General features: G+C 48.3%; 1 protein-coding gene across 2 annotated transcripts in view; it reads right to left on the reverse strand.

Annotated features, from left to right (window-relative positions):
- The window catches only part of LGI2 (leucine rich repeat LGI family member 2), a 32,295-nt gene extending 21,940 nt beyond the window's left edge, over window positions 1–10,355 (reverse strand). Inside the window, exons 1-4 of one of the 2 annotated variants that reach the window (XM_047799403.1) lie at window positions 10,146–10,355; window positions 8,173–8,244; window positions 5,988–6,059; window positions 3,609–3,680 (exon numbers count right to left, since the gene is read on the reverse strand). In XM_047799403.1, coding sequence (XP_047655359.1) covers window positions 3,609–3,680; window positions 5,988–6,059; window positions 8,173–8,244; window positions 10,146–10,339 — 410 coding nt within the window. In that variant the 5' untranslated portion in view covers window positions 10,340–10,355. Of the gene's footprint in view, window positions 1–3,608; window positions 3,681–5,987; window positions 6,060–8,172; window positions 8,245–9,778; window positions 10,117–10,145 lie in introns of those variants that run through there. The other variant, XM_047799402.1, reaches the window with a different exon arrangement.
- Window positions 10,356–20,617: the final 10,262 nt, after the last annotated feature.

Here is a 20,617-nt window from a genome sequence, read left to right on the forward strand (position 1 = left end):
ATGGCTGCCGGCCTACACCACAGCCACAGCAACTCGGGATCCAAGCCACGTCTTCTACCTACGCCACAGCTCATGGCAACATCGGATCCTTAACCCACTGAGCGAGGCCAGGGATCAAACCCACAACCTCATGGTTCCTAGTCGGATTCGTTTCTGCTGAGCCACGACGGGAACTCCTAGGAGTCGCTTTTTGAAATTTAAAAAAGAGATAGCTGTTTTGATTTTTTTTTTCGGGTTGCAGGTTGCTGGTTTCTGGAAACTAGAGTACATTTTTTAGCTAATTGAAGGTTAATAGTTCAGCTAAACATTTTCAGTGACTTGGACTGCACGGTGCTAAAGTGATAAGCGTATGTAGTGGTCAAGGCCAAAAAGAGCAGAGTATTTAGCAACTGTTCCAAATGTTCAATTTAGATTCCAAAAAGCTGAATGATGTAGCCACCCCCACTCCCGCAGTGCCTAATCTCTCCCCCTCCACTTCACTTCGTCTACAAATTCATGGCACTGACTTCATTTCTAAAACTACTTAACAGCAACCTGTCCCCTGGGCTTGACGGGACCGCTGGAAAACAAACGGCCTAGATTTTAGTTACAGATTGGCTCTGCTCCTTCAGTGCTTTGAAATCTGATCTGGGTTTCTTTACATACGTGAGTCTGCAGGTGTTGGAAAAGTTCACAAAAGATAAAAATCAGATCCTTAAGCAAATACCAGACAGTCCCTTTGTTAAGAACAGCGTTAAGAGAGCCGATGCGTTCTTTTTGCTTAGAAGTTTACCCAAAAAGGGGGCTGGGCTGGGCTGGGAGGGGCCCTTCATTCTTTAAATAGTGCAGTAAATGCTTTCAGGACAAAAGACATCTCCAGCCTAGAGGAGTCCACTTTAAAAGAACCACTTTAAAAGAATGTACACAGGTATGTGTGACTGGGTCACCTCGCCGTGCAGTAGAAAATTGACAGAAAATTGACAGAACACTGTAAATCAGCTATAATGGAAAAAATAAAAATCACTTTAAAAAATAAATACATAAATAGATCAAACAAAAGTCTTAAGACTTGCCCTGAAGTAGAGTCCAGAGGGAAAATCCAGCTTAGCAACTCATTCGTCCCCCCAGCGAATCGGACACCAGTGAATGGCCTGCTGGCTCAGCCCTGCCCTCGAGGCTGGGGGAAGAGCTGAGCGGAAAGGAAGATGTGTGGGGGCCCTGCCCTCAGGGGGGCCCGGTGGGCTTGCCCGTGAGACGCTAAGTCACGCCAGACAGGCTCAGGTCTCCTCTGTGCATCAGAAGATGTGCTTGCTCTAGACCCAAGCAGAGGACTCCCTTGTTCCCTCTGTCTGTGCCCCTGTGTGTCACACAGACAAGAAGGTGCTTCAGAGTTCCCGTTGTGGCTCAGCGGAAATGAATCTGACCAGGAACCATCAGGTTGGGGGTTTGATCCCTGGCCTGGCTCAGTGGGTTAAGGACCTGGCGTTGCTGTGAGCTGTAGTGTAGGGTGCAGACACGGCTTGGAGCCTGCACTGCTGTGGCTGTGGTGTAGGCAGGTGGCTGTAGCTCTGGTTCGACCCTGAGGCTGGGAACCTCCATATGATGCCAGTGTGGCCCTCAAAAAGCAAAAAAAAAAAAAAAAAAAAAAAATGGAAAGAAAGAAAGAAGAAGAAAGTACCTCTTAGACATATGCACACATATCGTAGTGCAGAGCATATGGTTACATGGGCAAACATACAAGCACACACACACAAAAAGTTATGTACACACAGGAACAGAAGTCCATGCCACCAAGGGCCCACATGCATAAGGATGTGCAAATATATGTACACAATACCTGCATACTCACACACCTGTTTCCAGAGCAAGGACCCATAGCCAAATGGTCAAATGAAAGTTGACATCTGGGTGAACTCAACGGGTCACACAGGCTTTGCTTAGGCTCCTAAGCTGCCCAGAGCCTTTGCTCAAGAACAAAGCCCCTCATTCTTGACTTCCGGGAACCTCATTTGTCTGACCACAGCTGTTCCTCTCCAGACACCCACAGCTGTCTTCCTAACAGACCCCGTCTAGCCACCCAAGCTGCCACGGCTACTCTGCTGCGCTGGGAGAAACTTGAGACCTGTTTATGAGCAGCAGGAGGGAAGGATGCTCTTGTCACGAATGATGATGATGATGACGACGACGACGACGATGGCAATGCCAACCAGATCTTGGGCATTTACCACAGATGATGGTCCCAATGCTCTGCAGGCAAGCGTTAACCCACGATGGGCAGCAACTTTATGGGGTCAGTAGAATCAGCTCCGTTTATAAGGATGAGAAAAGTGAGGCTCAAAAAAGGCCAAGGAATAGTAACAGATGGCAGCCTTGAGATTTGCACCCAAGTCTCTGTGACTCGAAGCCCACTGTCTCAGCCTCTACAAGAACGTGGGGGATTTGGCATCTAGGTTGAATGTGAAAAAACAGTCCAGATTGTTCTAGGAAAGCAAGAACCCCTGGAGGAATACTGCCAAGAAAAGTCTGCCCCGGTCCAGGATGGACTGTGCTACTCCAGATGTCTGGGCCCCACTTCCACTCCCTCTTCCCCTCACTCTGTGAGCAGTAACTCAGGCAGGACCTCTGACTGGTAGATTCCAGAATCAAGGGCCCAGCGAGCCTGCTGACAGATACCTCTGCTTCTCTCAGGGTCCAGCGTGAATGATTATCTCCTTAGGTGCCGTATGGGTTACAATTACACACGCTGAAGGTACTGCTCCCCTGCAGGGTAACCCCATTCAAAGCCCCCTAATTTCCCCCATTTTCTTTCTACCACAGACAAGCGGACCATGAGATGGGACACGTTCTCCTACTTAACACAACACATCTATCATGCAAATGGGACTTGGTTCCTGGCTAATAAATTGCTCCTACCAAGACAAAGACTCTGTTTACATTTTCATAAGCACGGCCACTAGTTTCCCAGTCTCCTAAATTTGCGAAGTGTGTGTGCTTGCTTCACCCGATATGCCAATTCAAATTGATTGGTTTCATTTTTTTTTTCCTCCAGAAAGCTATTAAAGAACGCAGAGAGCTTAGCATAAGCCACAGATTAATCCAACCTAAAAGAAAAAGCGATTTGCATTCAAATTAGAGGAACTCCCCCCCCCCAAAAAAAATGTCTCTATTCTGCTTCATCCTGATGTGGCTCCTCTGTTCAACACTCTTCAAGGAGTCAGGTTAGCCTCAGTCACAAATCCGTAAAATGGGGACTCAGGTTATATATATACACACGAGATAAAGTAGGTGCAGTAAGTGCTCAGCCCTGGGCCTGGCACACGGTCGGGGGTCTGGTCTCATTTCCCGCCCTCTCCTCCATCACAGCCCGGAGCAAGCCTTGCTTCACATGCAGTCACGTGGACCGAACCAGCGATTCGGGAGGATGGAAGAGATAAGAAACTCAAGTATGCGAGTGATCACAACGGGCTGGTGTCTGATCAACCATACAGAAACCTCCCGGACACCCTGGAGATGAGCTTCCTTCAGAGGATTATTACAACGTGGACAAAACAGTTCAAGAGAGAGAGAGGCACCAGAAAGTGGCCCTCGCCCTACCCCTGAGAGGACTTCACATTTTTCACAGGACTTACAGGTGGGTCAGGTCACGAAGGCCACGGAAGGCGTTTCTGGAGATGGTTTCTATTTTGTTCCCTTCGATGAACCTAAGGAGAACAGGCGTATCAGTAAACTGAATTTTTGCTGGTTAATATCTCAAAAAAATGCTATCAGGATGCCTTCAGAATGAAATCTAAAGCATTCATGAAGTTCAGAAATTCATCTCTGAAGACTAATCACACCAGATTCCAAGTGGGAGCTCTGTGTGTGTGTGTGTGTGTGTGTGTGCGCGCGCGCGCGCGCGCTCAGGAGCGCAGGCACGCACGTGTATGTTCTGCACGCCTTCCAGAAGCAACAGAGACGTCTTCAAAGTCAGAGTTGGGTAAAAACATCTGGGGAAAATAAAAAAGAAGAAAGCACTACACAAAGGCAAGAAATTCTCAAATTCCGCAAGACCGGAATGCTGATGGACAGCTTCACCTGCCAACCGTCTTGCATTCACAGCGCTCGGCTATTCGGACTTCTGCTAATGTCAGGGTCCCTTCTGACATACTAGAGGAGCGGAGACCATCTACATAGTAGAGCCTTTGCCCAGGGAGAATGCCATTTAGCTTGGCGTCTGTCATGCTTGGGTTCATCATGTCCTACACAGTGTCAGCAGGTGACAAGGCAGGGCTACTCTCAGGATCTCCAGGCCACTCGGAAATAGAAAGTAGAAGGCAGATGAACAGGGGCCAAACTTCTTTCTCTGTGTTAAAACGTCTCAGGGGAGTTCCCGTCGTGGTGCAGTGGTTAACGAATCCGACTAGGAACCATGAGGTTGCGGGTTCGGTCCCTGCCCTTGCTCAGTGGGTTGACGATCCGGCGTTGCCTTGAGCTGTGGTGTAGGTTGCAGACGAGGCTCGGATCCCACGTTGCTGTGGCTCTGGCGTAGGCCGGTGGCTGCAGCTCTGATTCAACCCCTAGCCTGGGAACCTCCATATGCCGAGGGAGCGGCCCAAGAAATAGCAACAACAACAACAAAAGACAAAAGACAACAAACAAACAAACAAACAAACAAACAAAACGTCTCAGGGCTTGCACTGGGACCTTGCAATAATAATTCCAGGTGCTTGACGCCTTTGTGGGAAATACTCGAAGTGAAGACACTGTGACTATTCCCTGGGGCCACAGAGAACTAGACCTTAGTGTAGGGCACATTCTTCATTGAATGTAAGAGGGTCTCTGATGAAATGGTGCAAGGGCGGGGCTTTGCAACATGATGCTCTTGGTGCAACAATTCTTGATTCTTACGTGGAGAACTCTATGCTGCCTGGTTTTTTGTTTGTTCGTTTTTTCAAAATCGGAGGTCTATTCAGTAATGGACTTCAGTATAAACTGATAAGTGAACTTCCTCCTCAATAACCTTGACAGGAATGGTTCGAAAAAGAACGGCTAGCTCTGTGTGCATCACCTCTATCAGCTGTTTATGTGCATGGACAGAACCTAGTTAGACTTAGCACTTCAGCCCTAGCTTCCCGGGTTACCTTAACTGTCAAGTAGTACTGAGAGTATACATATTATTTGTCCTTTGGAGAAAGAATTCCCCCAGAGACATCTTTCCTAAGGACAGAAAATCAGCAGAGAGCTTTCTTAGACCCAGGATGTGCTTAGAATTCAAATATCTACCTGTTAACCTCAGATAAGAAAGTAGAGAGATGAGGCTTTAAAAATCCCTCTGAATGCTAAGTAAGGAAACTCCAACTGATAGCAGGATTAGCGTTATTACAAAGTTACAAAAGACAAGGATGCAAGAACTTAAGGGGGAAAAAAAAACTATAGGAAAGTGGGAAGTGGCAGAATCAGAGCCTGGGTGAAGCTCCTTGCAGATGGGGGAAAAAACCCTGCCATCTGAAAAGAGAAAAAGAACCTTTATTTTAAAGGAGAAAAAAATAAAATTAGACCCTCAGCAGCAGCTCACAGGAGATACTGCAAATGAGATATAGGACGGCTGAATTAAAAACGTGAAGCTGTATCCCCATTTAAGGAGACTTTCTTAAAAATAAGTAACCCTCAGAATCCTTCAGCTTTATTTCTGGCTGATCAGCAAATCCACGCCTAGTTTTTGAGAGGTAAAAATATCCAACGCAATTTCCAATTGTGCTTACGACATGACAAATTAAATGTCAGCCGAGAATGACTGAATATCTTTCCTTCTTTGTTTCCTTTCCCCCTCTTTGTCTCCAGCCTCCTCCTGCCCCAGCATGTTTATACACAAGTAAACTATAAAAGGTCAGGGCTGAAAAGAGAATGGGGTTTTCTGAATTTTCTCCACTCCTAAGCTCGCCAAGGAGATGCTGCTCCAGCTTGGAGAGCAAGATAGCCATTCAGAGACACACCAAGTGCTCAGCAAACAGACAAAGCACAACACTTACAGATATTCGAGGTGGAAAAGTCCAGCAAAAGCATCATCCCGGATGACTGTGAACGAGTTAGAATTCAGCAATCTGAAAATAAGGACAGATTTCCAGGCAGAAGCGTAAAACTGGAGTCACGTACTAAGGCCCTTTGTTTCCCTTGTTCTGTTCTGACCCGGGGGCAAATGTGGGCTCTGCTCAGTCCAAAACTGGCCCATTTAGTGCAGAACTTGACTCACAGACACTGATGGATAATGGCAGGTGGATTCCCTTTGGCCAGATTCTCTGGTCACCTGCATGACTCCCACCTTTCTTCCTGTGGGACTCAGTAGACTTGACTTGAGGGCTGTTATTTCAAAACATCCTGCTACTCAGCACAGGTAAACGAGCAGTACATGCTTTATGACCAGCAAGCAGTCATGGAATTAGAAATCTGAAGGACCTAATCCAACTCTATTTTGAGAAAAATTTGAGTTCAGAGAAATTAAGGGACTTGATCAAAGTCACACAGCTGACACCTGCCCCAAATCCTTCCTACCATATGATACATGAGAAATAATAATAATAAAAAAAGTTTGAGAAACCTTCAGAAGACTCTTTCTTAACCACATAGTTTTTTGTGAGTCACCACCTAAGTCTATTTGATAAAAGTTTATATAACCTAGAGAGTCACTGCTTACATCTATTTGGTAAAATACCTAAAACTGCATTTCTATCATATGAAAAATAATATTTTAATACAGCTCTGATTTCTAAGGAATTACAGATTTTTAAATGGTAAGTACAATGTCAACAGTAGGTGCATGACATTTTTAAAACCAAAAATATCCACATTAGGTTTCTTTAGGCTGAGTGGTGAGCTCCTATATCCATTTCTCCATATTTTCCTGCAGGATGGTGCTCGTTTTAATTTTGAGATCCTGTCCAAGTTAAGAAACTGAAAGAAATAAAGAGAAGGAGCTATGTACTCCTGACTTTGCCTGTCATTGATCTGCTTTTGAAAACAGCATTTCGGATATTGCTTTTCATCAATAAACAGGAACTGACCTGGGCTACAAGGCATGAAAGCTGGGATGCAGAGCAGTTAATGAGTGTGGGCTTTGGGCCCTGGGTTAGAGTTCTGGCTGGGATTCGGGGCAAGTTACTTCCCGGAGTTTCAGTTTTCTCATTGGTCAAATGGGAAAAGGAAAATACCCTTTTCTTAGGGACTCTATGATTAAATAGAATTTTGCATATAAAGGCATAATATGCTGCCCACAGGTCAACTGGAATTACTCCTATTTCTGTAATAACATTAAGAGTTTAAAGTGGAGGAGTTCCCATTATGGCACAGCAGGAACCAATCTGGCTAGTATCCATGAGGATGCGGGTTGGATCCCTGGCCTCGCTCAGTGGGTTGGGGATCCGGCGTTGCCATGAGCTGCCGTGTAGGTCACAGATGTGGCTCAGATCCCGCCTTGCTGTGGCTGTGGTGTAGGCCAGCAGCTGTAGCTCAGATTAGACGCCTAGCCTAGGGACTTCTATATGCCTTGGGTATGGGTCTAAAAAGCAAAAAAAAAAAAAAAAGAGTTTAAAGTGGAGCTTCTTTTTTTTTTAAGTGAGGTGTTTGAGAAATGGTTCATTTAGGTGACACTTGGGTCACAATTCTATGTACCCATGTTCCCCAGTTGGTGGATACAGGCGATCTACAATCATGGCACCTACAATCATGTTCCTGAAGAAAACAACTTGCCTAAAGAGGGAAAGGACGCTGAGCAAAGAGCCTGGGGACTCGGCTCAGTGGGAACATGCTGGGGCAAGTTCACATGAAGAGCCAAGAGTTCCCACTGCGGCTCAGCAGTAATGAGCCCAAATAGTATACATGAGGTTGTGAGTTTGATCCCTGGGTTCAACTCAATGGGTTAAGGATCTGGTGTTTCCGTGAGCTGTGGTGTAGGTCACAGAAGTGGCTTGGATCCAGTGTTGCTGTGGCTGGCAGCTGTAGCTCCAATTTGACCCCTGGCCTGGGAACCTCCATATGCTGCAGGTGAGGCCATTAAAATAAACATAAAGTAAAATAAAACCAAAAAACATGAAGAGCAGCCATGGTTCACTCGTGGGACTCAAGTATCTTAGGAAGGACCGGTACCAAAGAGGCAGAGACGGCTCCTCCTGGGACTGCACCTCCAGGGCCCCGTTTCCAGAGGGGACCTCCCATACTCACAGCAGCTGCAGGGAAGGCAGATGAGAAAACATTCGGTCCTTGATTTCCGAGAAGGTTCCATTTACCAGGCTCCTACAGGCAAGAGAGGAAGAAGACAAGGACGAGGTCGCTTTGCGGAAGGGCCTGCCAGGATGGGCGAGAGGCCTTATCCTCCACCTGTGCGTCAGACTCAGGAATGAGGCTCCCGACAGTCAACCAGGGGCTTCTGGCGGGGTGAAAATGAGGGGAGTCGAGCCATTTTCCGGTGAACTGGGCTGAAAACTGGGCTGAAGAACAGAAACCTTTAGCATCAGTCTAGCTCTTCCCATAGATGTTATTTACCTCGGTCGGTTTAAATCACCTCCTTTCCTTAACTACAGGAGGGCCTAGCTCAGGATGGATGATTGCTTCACCTCTGCCCATGATTCTGTTTGTGTAGACACAGCATTAATGTTGGCCGACGAAACTCCAGGGGAGGATTAAGCAGCCCCCTTGGGAGCACATCTCTGCAAGTCACTCAGAGCACTTCTGATTAAATGCACCGTGAAAGCCTTGGGGAAAAACTCAGAGACACCTGAACTTGAATGTGCAGCGGGAGGCACTGCCATCTGCCAGATGAACCGACCAATCAAGGGGCTCGACGACTTTAGCCACCAGGTCCCCTAGTCTTTCTGGCCACAGGAGGACCTCAATCCATCACTTCAGAATTATTCCAGTTAAGATGCAGATCAATTAAGAAGCTGCAGGTCTAAAGGATTTAACCAGGGCAATTCTTGTTTCTGGAATCCTCCATGTCACCCAACTTAGCAATATCGGGAATCAAACAGTCCCTCTGTTCCTGCCTGGCCAGACTCTCCTGACTTCCTATAAATGCAAACAGGGAGCCCTCCACTCCTGGGTCCAGACCCTAGCACTCTGCCTGGAGTGGGAAGCTGGGAAGTGGAGCAGAAGAGAAGGAGCCCTGAGTGTGAGCAACTTGCCCCCAGGGATTTCCTGCCTCTGCGACTGAGTGGACATCACCTGAACACCTTGGCCTGGAACAGGAGAGACAGTTCAGCAGGAAACATTTCCCAGCAGTCATGATATAGTCCCATAGCCCCTTCCACAGCCATTAGGAGGGCTGGTCATGTGACTTGGGCGGCTATAAGAGGCCAGATTGAAAGCATCCCCCAGTAGGTGGATAAATAATGGGAAGCCTTCTCCTGCCCCTTCCTCCAGCACCAAATAAGCAGTCAGCATAATACGTGCTGGGCAGCGGGGACAAACAGCCCTTGTGAACTCAGGGCAAGAAGCGAGTCTGACCCCCCAGCACTTGCCCACTGAGCTGGCCACTCCATATGCCCCAAGCGTTGCCAAACCCTCTGTGCTTCCCTCTCCCAGGCGGCATCTCCACTTCCAGAGGCTACATGCCTTTTCCCAGGTTCTGCCCAGCCTGCAGTGTGGACAGGTCCAGAGGAGGCCACGGTGTAAACCACAGCCCCAGACCTCGAGTGGGACAGGGAGGCCTCACCCCTCCCCACTCCGCAATCACTCCCTTCACGCTGCGCTGCATACATACGCCCCTGCACAACCACCAGCAGCCCCGACACACACACCCCCTCAAACTTTAATGCACCCCCAGAATCACCTAGGGACGCCGAGTGCAGGCTCCAAGGCTCCACTCCAGACCCTGCCACATTCAGCGCGGGCCCCGGACTCTGCATTGGCACAAGCTCCCCCAGGTGCGTCTGATGCAGGTGGCCCGCGGGCCAGACTCAGAAACACTGCCACGGGGACTTGCCTGGCTTCGCAGTCTCTGGGTCTCCGGCTCCCTTCATCCCCTCCAGGGCCCGAGACTCCACCCATGTCCCACAGCGCGCCCCAACCCAAACGCAAAGAGGCCGGCAAGTGGGGTCAGGGTCGCGCCGTCCCGGCGCCAGAGGCAACTCCCAGGTGGCGGCGGGCGCAGGGTGGGGCAGGACGGGGCGGGGGCTGGCGGGGTCCCACTCACTCACAGGGAGCTGATGTCGCCCGGCACGATCCTGGGCACCCAGGAAGAGCCCACGCAGATGATGGACTCCTTGGTACAGCTGCAAGTGGCGGGGCAGCGCGCCAGCCGCCTCACCTGCGCGCTCGGCGGGATCAGGCAAGCGGCGCCCAGCAGCAGCAGCAGCCCCGGCACCCCGCCGCCGCCCCTCCGCAGCGCCATGCCGGGTCCCCGATCCCCGCCCCGGCCCCGACCCCCGCCGCCGCGCCGCGCGCTCGGACCCTGCGCCGCTGCAGACGCGGGCGCCGCTCCCTGCTCCGCCGCCGCCGCCGCCGCCGCTGCTGGCGAGGACTAGGGCGCCGCGGGTGTGGGAGGCCGAGCCGCAGCCGAGCAGCATGCTGGCCGCCACCCCCACTCGGAGCCCCCCCACCTGCGCCCGGGCTGCTGGGCGGCCGCCGCCGCTGCGCCCGCCGCACCCGCGCCCGCCTGACATCAGCACCCGCGCCCGCAGCCCGCTCTGGCCAATGACTAATGCGGGGCGGGCGCCCGCTCGGCGGGAGAGGGGGCCTCGCGCCACCCCCGCCGCGCCCCGCTGGCCCTCGGGGCCTCCGGACCCGCCCGGCCGCCGCCCCCTCTCGGACCCAACCGGACTCCCCCTGGGAGCTGCAGAGAGAGGAAAAAGTTGGGTGACCTTGGGGGAGGGGCCGGCCTGGACGGGGACCCCCCACCCCCGTCCCCACCCCCACCCCCACCCCCAGGGACCTGGAAGAGCGTTGGGGTTTCGGATATCCACAGTCCCTCCGTGGGCTGGAAATAATTTGGGGTAGACACTGGGCTCCTTTGAGTCGGACCGGAAAAAAAAAAAAAAAAAAAGTAGGGCTGGGGGAACTGGTTTGATTACTGGGAAGGGCGACCTTGTCCTGGGTCTTAGAAGAGTACATACAGAATTTTGAGCAGCCTTTATTAATTTGTAAAAGAAGTGAATGCTGCCCTTGAGTTAGGCAGGAATGACTTTGCTTGCCTTTTGCGGCGGCGGGGCTGTGGGGTCGGGCTCCCCAGGGAAGGCATGTGGGCAAGAAAAGCTGCTACAGGGGCGCGCCCCTGCTGCTCTGGGGCCTCCTTGCTGCCTGCTCAGAAGCTCACGGAAGTTCTCCCTCACTCAGCGGCTCACTAGCCACCCCTCCTACCCTAGTTAAAGGACAGGGGACAACTGCTAATAGAGATCTGAGGGTGTGATACGTTCTAGGCTCTGTACGTTTAACCTCCCAGCCCTTTGAGATAAGTCCTCATTGATCGATTGGGAAACTGGGACACAGAACCATTTGTAACTGGCTGGTGTTTTCATGGAGTAACTGTCTGGACAGAGATGGGGATTAGAGCCTGGGGTGGGCTTTAGAGCCCCTCTGCTCTCCCCACCTTTGATATATTGAGCTTAAATATTACCACAAGGTAGTGTGACCTGGAGAAATCAAAGAGAACAGACAGAGCAGAATTGAGATGGCTAAAAGCCAGGACTGCTCAGAGTGGGGACTCAAGGTCACCATCATCAGGCAAAAACACAAGGAAAACCCATTTCGTACGTCAAGATATACCCAGAAAAGGCAGTGCCCTATGCAAAAGGGTGTTACAGTAGGAATCATCAATGCTGTGTCCTCTTCAGGGATCATTTTGAGCAGGTAGGGCTGGCCACTGTGGGAGCGGACCAAGGGACAGGACCTATCTCCAGGGACCTTGAAGTCTAACTGGGTAGAGAGCCCTGAAGAAGTAACTCCACATGGCTACGTGGGGGGTCACAGTTGACGGAAAGGAGTTGAAAGTCTGTTGCAGGTAGCTTCAGGGAGTTGACCTTCAGTACAGGTCCCCATTTAGCCAGCACCCAGCATCCATGGGAACCGGTCTACATGTATCATCATTTAATTCACATCTGCCCTGAGACATGGGTCTTCCCATTTGACAGATGGGAAAACTAAGCTCAGACATGCTTTCCTCTTGCCCAAGATCACACAAGACACAGCCAGGAGAATGCTACTCCAGACCTGGCGGCTGTGCATAGCCGTCTCTGATGTGCTCACCCGCATTCCCCTTGCTGAGGGAACGCGGTGCTGGCGCTGAGGACGCGGACCATGGCTTGGAGAGGATGACAGGCACATGGACCCACCGTCATGGGCGTGTGTCCTGCAGTTCTGAAAGGCGTCTGTCTGCCTTAAGAGAGCTGGGCTTCTGCTTTATGGAGAGGAGGGGGGAGGCTTCTCTCTGCAGTGCCTTCCTGCTGACCCAGGAGAGAGAACAGGTTCTCAGCTGTGCTGAAGTGGATCGAGGATGAAGGATGGAGGAGGTAAGCTCCGTCCCCAGAGCTGGACAGCTGTGGGTTTGCAGCCCCGCCTGCCACTTCCCAACTGTGTGATTGCGGGCAAGTTAGGACGTCTCGGTACCTATTTCCTCACCTGTAAAATGGGAGATTGCTGTCTACACCTTTGGGGGTTAAATGTAATCAAGATTGTAAAGGACCCCGTGCCACACAGGACGTCCTAGGTATTTGTTTGGAGGTCCCTGTGGTATTGTGGGCGGGGCAATTCTCAGATAAACCCTGGGATTGGAAGGAGCCAGCCCGGGGCGGGGGCTGTGTGAGAGACTGTGAAAGGAAATGAATTTTCCTAATCTTCATGCCTCACTTTCAATCAAGGGCAAGGACACCGTCTAGCACAATGGTTCTCAATCAGGAGTGACATTTGGCAATATCTGGAGACAGTTTGGATCCCTCAGTGAGGTGGGTGCTGGTGGCATCTCATGGGAAGAAGCCAGGGATGCTGTTAACCATCCTGCATCACACAACAAAGCGGGACCCAGCCCATAATCCCATCAGTGCCCAGGTGGAGAGACCAGAATCTAGTGGCTTAGAAAGACCCTGGGCATGAGGAATTCCAGAGATTTGGATCCAAAGCCTGGCTCTACCACTCATAAGCAGTCCTTCTTGGTCATGTCACTCCCATCTCCAGCCTGTATCTTCTCATCTATAAAATGGGCGTAATGAGACCTTCCTCTTTCTTCCCTAAATCAGTGTGACATATCATCATTATTCCTATCCATACCCTCCCCAAGCTAGGTTTAGCTCCAGTCCATTCCCTCCAACCTAAAAAACTAGAAAGTTCCTGATAAGAAGGATTCAGAGAGAAGACTTGGGTGGCATAGCTGGCAGAGTCGGTATTTGTTTCGGCTCTGTTAGAGACACTCAGTGAATGCTTGTAAATTATAAGGTGCAGTTTATAAATTAAGATATAAAAATGGAAATGCAGATTACTTTGGTTTGATTCCAAGATCTTCAGTGGTTAAAAAAAAAAAAAAAACTTAATAGACAATCAGAGAGACACAATCTGTTTCCAGGAAATAGCAAGAGCTTTTTAAAATGTAAAAATCCTTGTTCAGACACACACTTACTCACACTCCATGCCACGAGCACGCATTCCTATGGGGGATGAAATGGCATAGGCTGGAGTGGCGTGTGTAGGCAGCTCAAAGCATTCTTCATTCATTCACCTCTCATTCAACCACCTGTTATTCGGTCAATATTGATTGACAACCTACTAGGGGTTGGTTGGATTTAGGCATGAAGTCGAAAGAAATGTCAAGAATGCCCCCTCCCAGGTTTTAGCTGGAGCCGGTGGGTAGATGGAGGCACCAGCTCTTGAGATAAGAAGGCCTAGAAGATGGAAGGTTTGGCTGGGAGAGAGGAAGTGAGGGTTTGGTATTGGAGATGCTGACTCTGAAATGTCCATGAGCCATTCATGCACCAATGCTGAGTTGGCAGCCAGCTGACCAATGGGGATGGTAAGGAGGAGATGGGGTGGGGGGTGGATAGCAAATCATTATAACCTGTGTGATACATGGATTCTCTCTTAATAAGCCTTCAGTGTACTGTTGGTTGAATGAATGAAGCAGGGAATGAATGAATGAATGATATTTTGTACATACAGATATTAAAGAGAAACTATCTCTCAGGTACAACCAGCAAGGAAATCTTACACAAGTGTGTGCACCTAAGAATCCTGAAGTATGGGATCTTTTTTTTTTTTTTTTGGCTGGGCCAGGGATCCAATCCATGCCGTATCAGTGACCTGAACCTCTGCACTGACAATGCCAGACCCTAACCCACCACAAGGGAACTCCTGGGAATTGATTTTTAAACCAAAGTGTAAATCTTGTAAAAATTTCAGAGACCTCATCATATTTCTCATTCTCTGCCCCTGTTTTCCAACTAAGCCCCACCATACCCCCCACTGCCCCCCGCCGCTGGTGTTCTCAGCAGAACCATAAGCTTTGGAAAGCCTTCACCAACATCTAACTGGCTCTGACGCTTGCTGTAACAGCCCAAGAAAAATTATTCATCCAAACCTCAAAGGCACGTGGCTTGAATGGCTACAAATTGGATTCTCTGGGGTTAAAACAAACAAACAAGCAAACAAAAAATCAAAACCCAAACAGTCTTGTCTCTTGTTTAAAAAATTTCTTATCAACGAATTTGCCAGTCCCTCTCTGACCGCATTGCCCTAATGTGCTTGCTCTTGTGGTTGGCTGCTGATCAAATGCAGATGCCATTTCTGGCTTCCCATCGTTTCCTTTCTGCTTAAACTCAGTGGGTGTCTCAGGTTGGAAATTCATTCTGAATCTGCCCCAGAGTGGCCTCTTGAATTCAATTATGTTCTTGAAGAGCTGCCTGTGGCTATTTCACGCAGTTTCTTAAATCAACTGAAAGGCCCTCAAGATGTGGCCATGGTGCTTGGTGATCTTCAACCACCTCCTCCCACTGCCAGTGTAATGGACACCTGTGGGATATTTGTTACCCAGCATCAGCTGCCCCTCCTCATGACAGCAGGACACATTTTTTTGCTTTGGAAGGAATGATTCCTTCCTAACATTCAATCCATGTGGCCCACTTGAATACTTCCATTTCCCAGGGAACACGGCTCTAGACTAGAGCATTCCAGGACATTCCATTCTCCCAGCCATGGTAAGTGTTTTTATGTGAATACATCATCCAACTAGAGCGATCAGGGCTATAAAACTGCTTGTCAGGGCTTATGCTTGAAATATGGGGAAGCAGCCTCACTTTTCCACTAGCCAAGGAGTTGGGGTGGTGTGAAGCCTGTGAACCCACACAGGTTCCTGAGGATGCACCTCCCTAGAAGACTCCTGATAGCATTCTTTGAGTCTCAAACAAGTCACCCATGAAACGCTTCACTTTTGTGAGACAATAAATTCCCTTTTCTGCTTAACTAGCCAGAGTATGGGTTAGGTTTACCACAACTGGATGAATCCTACCTAGTCCATCTAGACATCATTAGTCCATCCAGACATCAGAGACAATACCCAGCGAAGTTAAGATTAAACTGAGAAGCAGGTAAAATTTAGTGAGTCCCCAACATCACCTCTCAAAGCTCTTTTCCTTCTTTCCCCGATTGTGTGATGCCCTTTCCCTCCACTTTATCAGGGAAATTTTGAAGTTCTATCCTTTTTTGTCACCTCTTTTCTTCTCTTGAGCAATACCAGAATTTTGTCTCTTTTATTAGTTTTTTCAAGGAGCCAGGTTATGCCTTTTGTTGATTTTTTTTCTATTTGATCTTTGTTTTCTATTTCATTATTCTATTTTAATCTTATCATCTGTTTTCTACTACCTATTTTGAAATTTTGCATCTTTTAAAAAATTTGATCAGAGTAACATTAGTTTACAAGCCACTTTTTTTTTTTTGCAAGAGTCACTAAAATATGGCACAAATGAACCTGTCTATAAAAAAAGAAACAGATTCACAGACATAGAGAATAGACTTGTGGTTGCCAAGGGGGAGGAGGGAAGAAGTGGGATGGATGGAGGGTTTGGGGTTTGTAGATGAAAACTATTGCATTTAGAATGGATAAGCAATGAGGTTCTACTATACAGCACAGGGATCTATAGCCAATCTCTTGGGATAGAACATGATGGACGATAATAAGAGAAACAGAATGTATATATATGGATGACTGGGTCACTATGGTATACAGCAGAAATTGACACAATACTATAAATCAACTATCATTTTCTAAAAGTGCAAAAAAAAAAAAAGAGCCACTGTGATAGTTAATTTTATGTGTCAGCTTGACTGGGCCATGGGATGCCCAGATAGCTGGTAAAATATGATTTCCAGATGTGTCTGCGAGGGTGTTTCAGGAAGAATTTAGCTTTTGAGTTGGTTGATGAAGAAAGAACAGCACCCTTTCCAGCTTTACCAGGGCAGGTGGGCACCACCCAATCTGTTGAGGACCTGAATAGAATAAAAAGGCAGATCAAGGGTGAATTTATTGTCTCTGCTTGAGATAAGACATCCATCTTCTCCTGCCTTCAGACGCTGGTGCTCCTATTTTTTAGATTTTTGCATTCAAACCATGGTCTTACACCATCATGCCTGTATCCTACCCACCCCAACCTCTTCCTAATTCTCAGGCTTTAGAACTAAACTGAAGTACACTGTCAGTTTTCCTAGGTTTCTGGTTTACAGCAGATGGGACTTCTCAGCTCCATAACTGTGCTGGCCAATTCCTATAATATGTACATCTTATTGGTTCTGTTTTTCTGGAGAAGCCTGATGAATACATCTGTTTATTTTTATTTACATCTGAATGCCTTTAGCTATGCTCCTAGATCCAGGAGCATGTTCCCGATCTTGTAGTTGGGTTGCGTTGACTAGAAGTGCATCCGTGAGTCACAGACAGTGGGTCTGGGAGTAAAGTCAATCTCCTGAGACAAGGATGGTTTTCTATACAACCAACTTTCACAGTCTCGAATTTACTAGTCAGTATAATAATTTTATGGGAAATCTCTTCACTCTTCTCGGCAAACAGACTTAGACGTTCTACTTTAGGAGAACAAGTTACAAAATGAGTACAAATTTAACTTAAATGTACAGTAATGAGTCTTTAAATACCCTTTAAGCTCTTCTCTAATCCATGAGCCATGGCTCATTCAATGCTTTCTATTCTAAAAGGACATATAGTCTCTTAAGGTTCTTGCTATTGAAGCCTATGAACTCTGGTCTCAATTTGGGTCAAGACTAAATTGAAGGTATTTGAGGCTTATAATTTTTTTCATTCTATAGCACCTGAGCTACTCTGTGATCTTATGCCCTCTGCTCAACCCACCCCAGCCTGCATCAAAATGTGTTCCGAGACAAGTGTCTGAAATACATCCACATTTCATCTCAGTGGCTGTTCATTCATTGGACTGCCCTTCCCAAGGATGTCTGTGTTTGAACATAGCTCTCAGGAATAAGCTCAACACCATGGGAAGAATTTCCGACAGACTGCCTGCAATCACATAATGGACTAAGGCTTCTACTGCTGCCTACAGATCTGGCTATGGGCCTCCCCTCTTCAACCGACCCATGTCCTATAGGGAGAGCTGTTCTGAAGAAAAGTACCCAAAACTTATCTTCAGAGTCCTCCCTCATACCTCCCTTCCTGAGCTCTTTGGAATCCAGTCCGAGGAACCACTGATGGAATGGGAGCATCAGGAGATGCATTGTCAGGCAACCTGACATGAACCCCAAGCTCAGCAGGTGCCATCTTCAAAGGGACTTGATGTCCTCTTCTGCAGATAGGAGAGGACGATGCACATAGTCCTGGGTGGTCTGAAGGATGAAACTAGTTGAAGAATATGAAAATTCTTCATATTGGAAGTTAGTCAATTACCTGGTGAATTACATGGTGAGCTAGTTGGTTTCTACCTGTTCATGGAGAGCCACAAATCACTGTAGATTTGTGATAGATATGGATATGGAAATGAATAAAGATAGATATAGATTTAGATATAAATATGTTCTCCTCAGGGAACTTAAAACATACCCAAGGAAATAAAATTTTTCTATGTTTAAATAAAGGGGGGGGGGCTGTTGGGGAGTTCCCTTTGTGGTGCAGCAGAAATGAATCTGACTAGTATCCGTGAGTACGTGGGTTCGATCCCTGGCCTCGCACAGTGGGTAAAGGATCTGGTGTTGCCGTGCTCTGTGGGGTAGGTCGCAGATGTGGCTCAGATCCCACGTTGCTCTGGCTGTGGTACAGGCTGGCAGCCGCAGCTCCCCTAGCCTAGGAACTTTCATAAGCTGCGGGTGCTGCCCTAAAAAGCAAACAAACAAACAAACAAAAAAGCCTGCTGGTACTCAGAAGGGTCTTAGTTTTTCCCCACCACTTTCTTTCCACAGTCCAAGAGACTGAATCTGTGGATTTATCTGAAAGCTGGAAAGATATAGTTTAACTGACCAAGAAATATTTGTTGAGCAGAAACTGCTAGGTTCTGGGAGTACAGTGGTGGACAAGGCAGCTGTGATCCAGCTGTGGAGTCCCTCTGCCCTCAGCCTGCCCTGCACATGCAGTAAATCCAAGGGGACATCATAGCACCCAGGGCAACTGGGCACAATCTTGGGAGACTGGCCAGAGGGCAAGATGGTGGTGACACTCGCCCTCCCCCCTCCCCATGCCCCTTACATTAAGGTGAGACCAGGGCAAGACCAGAGATAAATTTTCATCCCATAAATAAACCTCGTGACTCCTTGTTCTCGGCTGTTAGGATGACATTGGTGCTTAGAATTTACGCGGCTCTTGAAGACTGCTATTTCAGTAGGAGGGCAGACGATCCATCACTTAAGGAAGGGCAAGGGGGTGTATCCGCTGGCCTGAGTGCTGGTCACAGGAGCAGTCATTTCAGGAAGAGGGCAGTTGTAAATCTTGGGTTTGTCCTCAGCAGGCCATCATAGCTCATGTTGGACAAAGGCTTGCCCTCTGTTGAATAAAGTTCTGAAGTTCTCATTGTGGCTTAGTGGGTTAAAAACACAACATAGTGTCTGTGAGGATGCGGGTTTGATCCTTGGCCTTGCTCGGTGGGTTAAAGATCGGGTGTTGCCGTGAACTGTGGTGTAGGTTGCAGATGTGGCTTGGATCATGTGTTGCCATGGCTGTGGCATAGACCTGCAGCTGCAGCTCTGAGTCAGCCCCTAGCCCGGAAACTTCCATATGCCACAGGTGCAGCCATAGAAAGAAAAAAAAAGAAAAGAAAAGGTTCTGGAAGTGTTTCTATCTCAAGCATCCCCGTGTGGGAGGGATGGCAGAGGAAGGAAAGTCCCTCTTAAGGGTGCAGTGATAGGGTCTGACATTCATACCGCAGTTGCATATGAAGCGCACAGAGCCCGTTCACCCCTTGTTATCCCAACTGCAGCCTCACGATAACCCTGGAACAGAAGGCATTTTCAGAGGAAGAAATCGAGGCGTGGACAGGCCAAGTGTCCTGATCAAGGCCAAGGAGCCAACGTCAGACTACCAAAGAGTGTGTTGCCAAGGGTCATCCTACTCCATCGCCGTCCTGCTGGAGGGCACTGGGGACAGGGTTAGGGACGAGCTGGGGAAAAAAACTTAAGGATGACTTTCACAAAATTCCAGGAAGCAGAAGCCCTGCCATTCCTTCCTCCATCTTGCCTGAAGTTATTTGAAAGCATATTTTTTTTTCCCTTCATGCACTGTTGATGGGGATATGAATTGGTGCAGCCATTATGGAAAGCAGTATGCAGTTTCTCAAAAATTGAAAAGAGAGCTACTGTATGATCCAGCAGCCCCACTATTGGGTATATACCCCAATAAAAATGGAATCAGGATCTTGAAGAGAGATCTGCAATGACTAATGCTCGTTGCAGCGTTAGTCATCATAGCTTAGATGTGGAAACCATCTAATTAACTGTCTGATGATGAAGGCGTATCTCTGGGTTCGACTATTGTCCAAGAGCAATGTTAATATGACAGTACCCCCAAGCTCTCAGGGTAGTCTTGATGATTTTTAGGCATGTGTGACCTTCGAGATGTACCTGTCGAAATATCCCAGGAGGCACTAGCTGAGGGCAGAAGACTGGCGGAATGAAGGTCCCCTGCAAATTTTCCCTTGATGCACACAAGGCCTGGCTTGAGGCAAAAAATCCCCAGGAGTCAGGAGCAAGCTGCTGAAGGGTGACAAGGGCAGACAGAGGAAAAGCCATAATCACCCTTGTAGATCCTGGAGCCTCCAGACCAAAAAAGGGCCAGCTGGCAAAACCACCCCCAGCCACCCTCTGCACCCCTCTCCATCCCAGCACAAGCTGAGACAGTTCCTGGGGGGGGGGGGATACAATCCAGACAGTGCTATTTATTTTTATCTTTTATCCTCTGAGAGGAATAATGGAATTCATCAATAATGTCTTGTTTTACACTCATTTGGGAAATCAGAAAAATACGCCGTGAGAACAGCATTCTCTCTGATCGATTTCACTATAATATTTTGGACAATGTAATTATAGTTGGATTTCCCCATAAAGCCCAAAGATCCCTTGGCGTCCTTTGTGGTATCTGGGCAAGCCACTGGGAAATGCTTCCGATGGCCAGAGTATGGCCAAAATAGGTGCTGGCAGATCAACTCAATATTCTGTATTTCCCCACCTGTCATAAATATGCCTTGCT

The sequence above is a fragment of the Phacochoerus africanus genome, chromosome 10 (assembly GCF_016906955.1).
Source record: "Phacochoerus africanus isolate WHEZ1 chromosome 10, ROS_Pafr_v1, whole genome shotgun sequence".
NCBI lineage: Eukaryota > Metazoa > Chordata > Mammalia > Artiodactyla > Suidae > Phacochoerus > Phacochoerus africanus.